This window comes from Ursus arctos, unplaced genomic scaffold, assembly GCF_023065955.2.
Source record: "Ursus arctos isolate Adak ecotype North America unplaced genomic scaffold, UrsArc2.0 scaffold_31, whole genome shotgun sequence".
Lineage (NCBI taxonomy): Eukaryota > Metazoa > Chordata > Mammalia > Carnivora > Ursidae > Ursus > Ursus arctos.
This window is the reverse complement of record NW_026622997.1, coordinates 32,370,150-32,382,229: the sequence shown is the minus strand read 5'-3', so window position 1 is coordinate 32,382,229 and position 12,080 is coordinate 32,370,150. Positions and strand designations below refer to the sequence as shown.

Here is a 12,080-nt window from a genome sequence, read left to right as displayed (position 1 = left end):
GCTGCTCCCCCTGCTTGTGCTCTCTCTTTCTCTCAAATAAATAAATAAAATCTTTAAGAAAATTTAAAAAAATAAAAAAAGATTTAATCTAGGGCAGCTTGGGGGCTCACTTGGTTATGTCTGATTCTTGATTTTGGCTCAGGTCACGATCTCAGGGTTGTGAGATCAAGCCCCAAGTTGAGCCCTACCTCAGGCTCCATGCTGGGCATGGAACCTGCTTAAGACTCTCTCTCTATCCCTCCTCTCTCTTTTTATCTCTCTCAAACAATTTTTAAAAAAGAAATAAAAATAAAAATAAAAGGATTTAATCTGGTAGTACAGGACCCACGTTCCTGCACGGCACCAATTAGCCGAAGCTGGGAAGCATCACTTAAAAGGGCACCCCTGTTGAATCTGCCACAGTCTCCTCTTAAGACCAGGTCACTCATTTGCTCTTTTGTCTTAATTTTAATCAAAATTGAAGCAAAAGAAACTACAAGGTATTGGCTTAATTAACTAAGTAACTAATGTTGCAGGTCCTGGTCGTTCTATCCCTTTCATTGCACAGAGGCATTTCACCTCGTTTTGTTTGTCCATTGACCAGTTTTTGGACATTTGGGTTGCTAGCAGTTTGAAGCTATTACAAATAATGCAGCAGTGAACAGTCACACCTTTACATGGGCATACTTCCTTTCTCTTGGGTAAATTCCTAAGAGTGGAATTCCTGAGCCAAATGGTAAAGGTATACTCAGCTTTTTAAGAAAGTGCCAAACTGGTTCCAAAGTGGCTGTACCTTTCTATACATTCCCCTCAGCAATGCATCGGAGTTTCAGGGTGTCAACAGTTAGTATTGTAGTTTTGTTTTTTTTTTATTTCATCCATTCCAGTAGGTGTGCTGTCTGACTTAACTAACTGACCATATCATCATGGTTTTAACCTGTATTTCCCTAATAACTAATGATGCTGAGCATCTTTTCATGTGTTCTTTAGCCATTCATATATCTTCTTTGAACTCATCTTTTGCCCACTTGGGGAGGGTGATGGTCTTCTTATTGTTTGAGTTCTTTATATACTTTGAATACAAGTACTTTATATCAGATGTGTGAGTTGCAAATATTTTCGCCAAATGTGTGGCTTCCCTTTTTAATTTTTTAAATGGCGTCTTTTGAAGAGCAAAAGTTTTTAATTTGGTTGAAGTCCAATTTGTCAATTTTCTTTGTTATGGATCATGTTTTTGCTGTCATATCTGAGAAATTTTTGTCTAACCCCCAAATCACTAACTTCTTACATGTTCTCTTCTAAAATTTTTATAGTTTTAGTTCTTCTATAGTTGACTGAATTAATTTCTTTGAATGGTGTGAGGTAAGAGAACAACTTCATTTTTTTTTTGCATATGTATGTCTAATTTTTCCAGCACCATGTGTTGAAGAGACAATCCATTACCCCATTTTTTGACTTGGTATCCTTTCAGAAAGTCAAGTGACTCTAAAGTTTATATCTAGATTGCCTTCTCTGTCCCACTGATATAAACATCTCTCCTTAGGCCAACACTGCACGGCTTTGCTTACTGTAACTTTATATCATGTTTCGAAATCAAGTCATGCAAGTACTCCAGCTTTACTAACCTTTTTCAAAATTGTACTGGCTATTAACAGTTTCTTTGAATTTTCCTATTCCCTATTCAGATTTTAGGATCAACTCGATTTCTCCAAAACCACTTTCTGGAATTTTGATAGAGATTCCACTAAATCTATATATTAATTTGGGAGAACTGCCATTTTAGCAGTACTGAGGCTTCCAATCCATGAACATGGTGTATCTTTCAGCAATGTTTTGTAGCTTCCAGTGTACAGGCCTTACACTTCTTCTGTTAAATTTATTCTTTATGATATTATTGTGAATGAAATTGTTTTTTTTAATTTCATTTTCAGATTGTTCATTCCTAGTATTTAGGAATATAATTGAGCTTTGTATATTGACTTTATATCCTGCATACTTGTGGAACTCATTTATTAATTCTAATAGTTTTGCATGTGTATGTATTCCTGAGGATGTTTTTGCATACATGATAATGTTATCTATTAATAAAGCCAGTTTTGCCTCTTCCTTTCCAGTCTGTATATCCTTAATTTCTTATTTAATCCACTAGATTGAGTCCCCAGTATAATGTTGTATAGATGTGATGAAAGTTGGCATTTTTAACTTGTTCCTGATCTTAGGGGGAAATAATTTATTCTTTCACCATTCAGTAGGATGTTGACTATAGGTTTTTCATAGTTGCCCTTTATGAGGTTGAAGAAGTTCAGTTCTATCCCCAGATTGTTGAATATGTTTACGATGAAAGAGAGTTGGATTTTGCCAAATCCCTTCTGTGTCTACTAAGGTGATCATGTGATTTTGTTCTTTATTCTATTAATAGGGTGTATTTTAGCATGTTAAACCAACCTTCTACTTCTGGGATAAGCCTCTTTTGGTCAAAATAGATGCTCCCTTTTATATGTTTCTGGATTCAGTTTGCTGACATTTTATTAAGGATTTCAGCACAGTCATTTTAATTTAAGGATCCTTTAAAGAATGTTTTTAAATATAAAGAAGTCAAACTTAAACATATTTTCTTCTATGGTTTGACCTTTGTATGTCCAAAGAATTTCTCCCTACCCTAATGTCATAAATATATGTTATGTTTGATTCAAACAATGTTATAGAATGTATGTGCGTGTGTGTGTGTGTGTGTGTGCGTGTGTGTGTATTTAACAGTGCTATAAAATATAGAATAATGGGTATGAATTTAAGATGCTTTTAAAATCTAATTTAAGGGGTGCCTGGGTGGCTCAGTTGGTTAAGAGTCTGACTTCGGCTAAGGTCATGATCTCAGCATCCTGGGATCAAGCCCCGAGTCAGGCTCCCTGCTCAGAGAGGAGTCTGTTTCTCCCTCTCCCTTTGCCTCTCCCCCTGCTTGTGCTCTCTCTGTCTTTCTCTCAAATGAGTAAATAAATAAAAATCTTTACAAAATCTTTCCCCCTTGATTAGTAAGTCTACCTGTGTCATATATCTAATTTTCATATATATAAGTGTTTCTGCACCCTCTGTCCTGTGCCATTGATCTATCTATTCTAGGACCATTAAGAGATTTTTTTAAGTTAGTCTGGCTTAATAACACTCCTTCCTATGTGGCAGGACAGGACCCTCTACCTTGTTTTCCTTCACCAATATTTTGAGCTATTTTTGGCTCTTTGCATTTCCATATAATTTTACAGAAAAAAATAAAATTAATTTAACAAATTGTATAAAAAATTCTGTTGTGATTTCATTGGAATTGTATCGAGTCTGTAAATTAATTTAAAAAACTGAATTCTTCATGTTGTGCATTTATTCCTATCTTCCATTATACCATTCAATAATAATTATTTTCTCCAAAAATGTTATGCAAATATTTTTTACATTTATTAATTAAGTACCTTATGGTTTTGTGGCTATTGAAAAACCCATTTTTCTATTAAAATTTTCCCAGCTTTATTGAGATATAATTGACATATAATTCTATTACATTCTAATTGAATTATTGACCATTATAGAAATACTTTTGTATGTTGGTCTTTTATACATAAACTTTACTGAACATATTAGTTCTAATAGTTTTTTCTAGATGCATTGGATTTCCTATGAATGATCTTTAAAATAAGGACAATCTTAGTCTTCCTTTCTCATTATCTCATTTTTTATTGTCCGATTTCTCCAATAAAATATTGAATAGAAGTGATGATAGCAGTCTTCCTTGTTTTATTCTTCATTTTAATGGAAAATAAATGCTTCTAAATTTTCCACAGATACCATTAGCAGAAAATCCTTCATATTCCTAGTGTGCTAGAAGGATGTGTATGGGTGATTAAAATATATCATATACACAGCAGCACATATAAAACAGTAAAGAAGAATATGACATATATAAAATGTATTAAATAAGAAGGAAAATAATTTCAGTGTACTCAGCACCCAGGTGAAGGAGAGAATGGTAATCATGATTACCTTGTGGTAATCAGATACACATATCACATTTACATCCAAAATTAATGCAATTTTTACTTATCAATAGTTTGGCATTCTATACAAAAGTGCCCCAAAATGTCCATCAAACTTTGGGTCAGTGCCATATTACACTCATAACTACTTCAGGGAACAGCTATGTACTTTATGTACAAGGAACACATGACCCAGAACTTTTAAGTACCATGTTCTAGCAAACTAAGTTCACTGGACCAAATACAATGCTGAAAGTAGAATTAGTACTAAGCCTTGCTATAATTTTTCTTCAAATCTTAGATTATGATAGTAGAACAGTGATAAAATCCTTGTTCACCTATGTCCAAACTCTAGAGGGAAATGTCTGTATGTGATATTTATGATGGAGGATGGAGAACACTCATTTTTTTTAATTTTTACTGCAAAATTTAACAAATAAACATAATTAGCCATGAAAAAGAATGGAATCTTGCCATTTGCAGCAACATGGCTGGAGCTAGAGAGTATAACGCTAAGTGAAATAAGCCCATCAGAGAAAGACAAATACCATATGACTTCACTCATATGTGGAATTTACAAAACAAAACAAATGAACAAAGGGGAAAAAAAAGAGAGACAAACCAAAAAGCAGACTCTTAACTATAGAGAGCAAACAGATGGTGACCAGAGGGGAGGTGGGGGGGGGCTGGGGGAGACAGGTGAAGGGGATCAAGAGTACACTTATCTTGATGAGCACTGAGTAATATATGGAAGTGTTGAATCACTATCTTGTACACCTGAAGCTAATGTAACACCATATGTTAGCTACGCTGGAATTAAAATTTTTTAAATCTATATGCTGTCATACCCAGGAAGAATCATAAAGACCATCGGCTAGTTGTTATGAGTCTAAGATCCTATTCATCTGAGATTTGTTTTAACATTCTTACTCTCTTCCTTCTTAGCCGGTTTTGCTGCGTTTACAGGGGTCACATCAGTTGCAGTACGGCTGGGACTGGTGACGGCAGTCTTGATGTGACGGGTCTGCTGTTGCCCCCAGTGAGCCACTCCTCTGCTGACCTCCAGGGTGAGCTGGATCATCCGGTTGATGGCTTGTTGAATGTCATCCAAACTAGGAATCATTACCTGTGGACAGAAGAATCAGGCTCCTGGTACTGGCGTCACATACCACCCCTCCCAGTTTCTCACCAGCCCCTCCCTCACTGGGCAGGAAAGCCTCAGCTGGCCCAGTGGCAGGCTGCTCTGGGAAGAGGCCTGTTAGAGGAGGATAGGCTGTGGATTTTCTCTATCCTGAGGTTTGCCCATTCTATCATTTCCTGCAGGCTAAACAGGTCAAGCACAGTTCTTGTCATCCTTTCCCTGTGAGGGAAATTTCTGGATACAGCCAGAAATTGTGGACCCTGGGTTAGAGCCCAGGAAGCAAAGCGACTGAAGAAACTATACTGCCAAGGTTCTGGCCTCAGTTCTTTGGAATGTGTGACAAATAAGCACAGAAGCTCTCCTCCGGGAGGCTAAACCGTGTCAGTATTGATGGTGGTAGAGGAGTCACAGATTGTTTCTGCCTGGCCTTACCCTGTGGCCCACAAAAGACTGCCCCTCAGTCACCCGTTCCAAATGCCAAGGGGAAGCTGGGACGGTGGTAGAAATAAGTGCCAGGAGAAGGCATAAGGGTCCCAGTGCTCGGGGCATAGGCCCTTTCTTTCTTTCTCTTCTGCCATTCTTGGTTACCTCACAGTTGTATGTTGGGGGTGGGATCTGGACTTCTGAGATGGAGTATTTAGATAATTTAATACTTGAAGAAAGAAAAAGCAAGAATATTTTTAGAGTACTTGCTGACTGTTGGCTGAACAGATGCTTAACTCATCTCTTACGCCAACTTTCAATACACCATGAACTATGCAGAGTAATTTTTAATAATAGATAAAAATAATGTTCAGATTTTTGTTAAATACTGGTGAAGCTAAAGAATACATAGAGGGGCGCCTGGGTGGCTCAGTCGTTAAGCGTCTGCCTTCGGCTCAGGTCATGATCCCAGGGTCCTGGGATCGAGCCCTGCATCCGGATCCCTGCTTGGCAGAAAGCCTGCTTCTCCCTCTCCCACTCCCCCTGCTGGTGTTCCCTCTCACTGTGTCTCTCTCTGTCCAATAAATAAATAAAATCTTTAAAAGAAAAAAAAAAGAATACATAGAACCAAGCAGTTATTCTAAATGAAAGTTCAGTTGTAGTGCTGTACTTCTTTAAAAATTACCAAAATATCATTGTATTAACTTGAATATTTAATTATACTTACCACATTCGGAATCGCAAGATGTACTTCAGTCTTTATAAAGGAAATAACATCTTCTGATCGCCTTTGTCCATGGTGGCTGCAATAAGACGCACATTTAACTTATAAAACGTAACCTAAAATTTCATTAAAGTTTGGTTCTGCTACCATTTTCGATCCCAAAAATAAAGACCATTTTCAAAATACCAAATTACATGGGGGATGTTACTTATAATGAAACCATATATTTCAGAAAACTAAGAAAACATAATGCTTTAATATTATTAGAAGTGAAATATTAGTCTCCTGCACACTTTCTAGTATTTTAATGTTGCTCTCTCTCAGTAATAGCCATTTAATAATGTCTACTAAAAGCACATCCTGGGGGCTCCTGGGGGCTCAGTCGGTTAAGTGTCTGACTTCTGCTCAGGTCATGATCCCAGGGTCCTAGGATTGAGCCCCATGTCGGGCTCCTTGCTCAGCCTGGAATTTGCTTGTCCCTCTCCCTTTGCCCCCTCCAATGCTCCCTCCACCTCACTCATGCTCTCTCTCTCTTGCTCTCTCTCTCAAATAAATAAAATCTTTAAAAAAAATTAAAAAATAAAAGCACATCCTGTTTCCACCCTGTAACAGATGCCAGACAAGATCACCAACAAAAAAGCATGAACCTTCACATACTTTCTTATATACATTCATTTTGCAAGATTACACAGGAGATTTCTGGTCAAAGCCCTCCAAAAACTGTTTTTTTTTTTGTTTGTTTGTTTGTTTCCGTTTTCGTTTTAGAGAGAGAAGGGCAGGGAAGAGGAAGAAGAAGAGAGAGAATCTTAAGCAGACTCCACGCCCAGCATGGAGCCCGATGCGGGGCTCAATCTCACCATGCTGAGATCATGACCTGAACCTAAATCAGGAGTCCAACGCTTAACCAACTGAGCCACCCAGGAGCCCCTAAACCTTGCTTTGTTAAAGAACATATTCATGCCCAGGCCAAGCCCCCACATACAGACACGTGAGTACAGGAATGAGGAACACCTACCACAGCTACAAATTAGTTGGCTTATCTCCCTCTGCCTTGACCTCTGTCCCCGTCCCAAACAAAATTCTAATAAATGTTTTATGTTTCTCCATAGCAAGAAATGCTGTCGGCCTGAATCACAATGTCTTTCTCTCACACTCTACAGATACTGTTTCATTGGCTTCTTTTCTTTCCACTTTCAGACAACGGTTCTGCTGTTAAGCCAGTTTTCTAAGTAACAGCCTGTTGTTTGGATGCCTACAGGATTTACCCTTTTATTCTGGAAATTCACAAATTTTATGTTTAGGTGTAGGTGATTTTTCCCATGAATCCTGTCAGGTAGGCTAATTGAACATAATAATAATAATAATAATAATAATAATAATATCCTGTCGGGTACACAGACAATCTTTTGAAGATGATAAAACAGGTCTCTTCTTAATATTAGAGAGGAGCTGTGCTTTAATTGACCATATGTAGGTTTCACGTGCTGGAAAATTACTTAAAAACTACACCTCCGTTTATATGCAAGCAGATGGGGGGGCGGTGAGAATCATAAACACAAAGCCTCCCCAGTTCAACGTGAAGACCCAACTTTAGGACACAGGACCATAGATAAACACATTATTGCAAGGAATTCTTTGAACCAAGAGCAAGCAAATAGAGGGGGAAAACCTCTAATTCATAGTCTTATTGTGAAATCCAAGATGCAACAATAAGACAAATGTAAACTGTATTTAAAAGGGCACAATCCCAGAACAAGAAAGAGTTTTACGAAGCACAAAGAGCTGACACGACAGAGGCAGTGAACAGCACACTGGATCATTGAGTAACTTATTTGACAACCTAGAGCTTAAAGCATTCTCCAAAATTTCAGGGGCAGAATACAAAGAGACACATACTACTTAAAGAAAAGGTAAGAAAAAACATAAAGAAAAGTAATATTTATTGAATGCTTTGTGTATGCCAGGCACTCTTCCAAGCACTTTCCATGAATTAACACACATTTCATGCTCACATTAACTATGTGAGACAGATCCTGTGATTATTTTTTGCATTTTGCAAATGAGGAAACCAAGGCAGGGAGAGGTTGAGTAACTTAGAGGGTCACTCAGCTCAGAGACGCTTTCCTGCCTCAGTCCAGCACATGAAACCTACATATGGTCAATTAAAGCACAGCCTTCTCTAATCTTAAGAAGAGACCTGTTTTATCATCTTCAAAAGATTCTCTGTGTACCTGACAGGCTTCATGGGAAAAATCACCTACACTTAAACATAAAATTTGTGAATTTCCAGAGTAAAAGGGTAAATCCTGTAAGCATCCAAACAACAGGCTGTTACTTAGAAAACTGGCTTAACAGCAGAACCCTTGTCTGAAAGTGGAAAGAAAAGAAGCCAATGGAACAGTATTTGTAGAGTGTGAGAGAAAGAAATTATGATTCAAGTCGACCAAACTAGCATTCTTGTGTGAGGGTAAGAAAAAGACATTTTAGACAAAGGAGGATGTTGAAGTGTTATGCTCATGCATATTTCTTCCGAAATTACTTAAATATGCAGGACTTACAAGCCAACATGGCACAGCGAGTTCAGACTTCAAAAACACCTCTTTGTGCCAAATATGTAACAAACATGGATGGAATATAAAGGACATGAGCATGCTCGAATACCAGGTTAGCACCTGCATGAATCAGAAATGGGTCAGGAACACAGGTGTGGTTGGGAATTAGGCAGTGACAGTAGAAGGTTGGCTCCTGAGGACTCTAGGGCACTGAAAGCACTCCAAGTGAGATAGGACCTCGGCCCAGCTTGCTACCCGAAGTCGAAAACTAAGGTGATTCTCCTCCACTTGTAAAGAGGCAAAGCAAACACAAAATATAGTCCATCAACCTACTGGCTGCAGCTACAACATCTCCAGCAGATGTGGCCCTGGGGTGACAAAACAAATCCACAGCATCCCCTAGGAAGCGATTAAGTCAGGCCACTCCTGTGGCCGAACCTGCCATATCCCCAGTATCTCTTCAGGGGGCAGTATTGGATTCAAGGTTCCCAGGATCATAGGAGACAAAAAATGAAACTCCTAGGTAGGGAGGCAGGGTGGGAGAGAGAAACACACACACACACACACACACACACACACACACACACACACACCTCTCACTCAAAGAGGTCCTATAAACTAAAACCCTAATGGGCATGAACAAGTCTTACAGTAAGAAAGAGGACAAAAGGAATTAATAATTGAAACAAAAACTCACTCTGGATAAAATCAATGTACGGAGGTATAACAAACTCTAAAATAAATATATTGAGAATATTCAAAGAGATCAATGAAGGCTATCTTCTCCCAAAATAATAAATTACTAAATTAAAAAGGCAGAAATGATAGAGTATCTGGAGAATAAGGAAAAAATATTAATTGAAATATTTAAGATGCAATAGATGAGATCATCTTTAGACTAGAAAGAGAAATACCTGCTCATAATGCAGCCCAGAAAGGCAAAAAGACAAAACATACGACAGAGGGGTTAGGAGACAGGCAGGACAGCCCCAAAGTCCCAAGAACTGAGATGACTGCATGTCCAGTGTGCCCAGAACAGTTCCAGGTTAAATCTGTCCCAACACTTCATCTGGATAGTGTCCCTTCACTCAAAAGGGTGTCCTGGTTGGAACAATAAATCACATGGTTAATCTATTCAACATCCAGCTACTAGGAGTTCCATCAGAAGAGAGTGAAAGGAATGTCCCAGAAGCAACAACTGAAAAGGAAATTGCTGAGGATTTTCCAGGATTAAGAAACGCTATACACCCTCAAATAGAAAGCGCACACTGAGAACAAAGCAGGATTAAGTAAAGACAAATGCACACAGGGAAAGAAAACTATAGAACATCGAGGATAAAAAATAATCTTCAGTTAGACTTCCTGCAGACTTATCAGCAACAATATAAGTCAGGAAAAAAATGAAGTGCTTTCAAAATGCAGAGAGACAAACAAAAATTTTTTATCCAACCAAACTGTCATGAGAGTATGAAAGCAGAAAAGACATTTTTCAGACTTAAAATGAAGAATAAGTGAGTTTACCCCTCATGCACCCAAAGGAACCAGTGGGATACAAGAAATACACAAGAATCTGGAGATTTTAATAAAATATGCCAGTATTCATGTTCAAAAAAAAGGTAAAATGAAAACATCAAGCAGCAATAATGAGGTAGATACAATTCAGTGAGTAAAGCATGCCAGGCCCTTGTAGTTAGAGATAAGACTAGAAAACTGAAAAACCATAGACAGGAAGTTTTTTAAAACTGAAGCAAGATATATGTATTCTCAATTTAAGGGTAACTACTTCACTGAAATACAGGAAGGAAAATATTATCCATCCCAAAGATAACAGGGATAATGAAATGAACCAAAGAAATCAGATACTAAAAAGAAGACACAAAATGAAATGTCATAAATTAAGTATCATTACATGAAAAAAATCACAATAAATGTAGACAAATTACACTCTATTAAAAAGCAGAGATAATCAGATCAAATAAAAATAATCAGGTATATGACGCTTTTAAGAAATACAACAAAAACTGCACAGTAAGGTTTGAACATTTAAGGGCTAAAAAGCAATATACCAAAAAAGCTGGTAAAGTAAAATTAATAACAGACTAAAAAGAGTTTGAGGGGTTAGGATTAACGCACATAAAGGGATAAGGTAAAAATTAAAAATACAGTGTTCGAAATAAGTTTAACTACTATGACTTTGTGCGCACCTAATAGAATAGGCTTAAAACACATACAACAAGAACTGACCAAAAGAGAAGGAAAATTTGTCAAGTTCACAATCACATTGGGAGATTATAACAGTGTGATTAAATTAAAATTTAGCCATGAATAGCCAATGAAAAAATATAACAAAAATGTGCAAGACTTTTACACAGAGAATTGTAAAACTTCATTGAGAAATAGTAAAGATTTAAATGGAGAGGTAATCTATGATTCTGGATGGAAGACTCAATATTGTAAGAACGCTAATTCTCTCCAAACTGCTCTATAGATTCAGTGTAATTTAAATAATTCTCTCAGGGCGCCTCAGTGGCTCATTCGGTTAAGCGTCTGCCTTCGGCTCAGGTCATGAACTCAGGGTCCCAGGACTCCAGCCCCATGTCAGGTTCTACCTCAGCGGGGAGTCTGTTTCTGTCTCCCTCTGCCCCTCCCCCTGCTTGTGCTCTCTCACCCTCTTGCTCTCTCTCTCTTTCAAATAAAATTTTTAAATAAATAAATATCTCAAAGAGAAAAGTAATTTTTCAACAACTTTTTAAAATATTCAATATTATGTTTTGTATTATTATATATTTATTACATTTATTATATATAATATTATAATATTGAGATATTTCCAAATCTCCTCACATTAGAAACATGAAATAATTTTCACTCACTATAATATCAGAAAGGCATCCTGATATGTTTTAGCTGTGAATAGTTAAACATCTCGTTTTATAGTCCTACTGCCTTTCTTTACAAACAGAAATACTTCTAGCTTTTCCCCTGGCTTTATTGAGATACAACTGGCATATAACATGTATAAGTTTAAGATGTAAGACATGTTGAGTTGAAACATTTATACACTGCAAAATCATTATCACCCGCATCACATAATTACCATTTCTTTTTTGTGGTGAGAACACATAAGATCTACTCACTTATCAGCTTGCAAGTATAATACAGAATTATAAGCTATAATCACCATGCTATAAAATAATTTACAGAACTTATCCATCTTTAACTGGAAGTTTGTACCCTTTAAC

The 12,080-nt window shown here is 37.2% G+C and overlaps 1 protein-coding gene across 1 annotated transcript in view; it reads right to left on the bottom strand.

Annotated features, from left to right (window-relative positions):
* Positions 1-12,080, bottom strand: part of DNAH8 (dynein axonemal heavy chain 8) — a 380,399-nt gene that overhangs the window by 257,311 nt on the left and 111,008 nt on the right. The window contains exons 25-26 of the mRNA XM_026482812.4: positions 6,290-6,365; positions 4,929-5,124 (exon numbers count right to left, since the gene is read on the bottom strand). Of these exons, the coding sequence (XP_026338597.3) occupies positions 4,929-5,124; positions 6,290-6,365 (272 nt within the window). The remainder of the gene's footprint in view (positions 1-4,928; positions 5,125-6,289; positions 6,366-12,080) is intronic.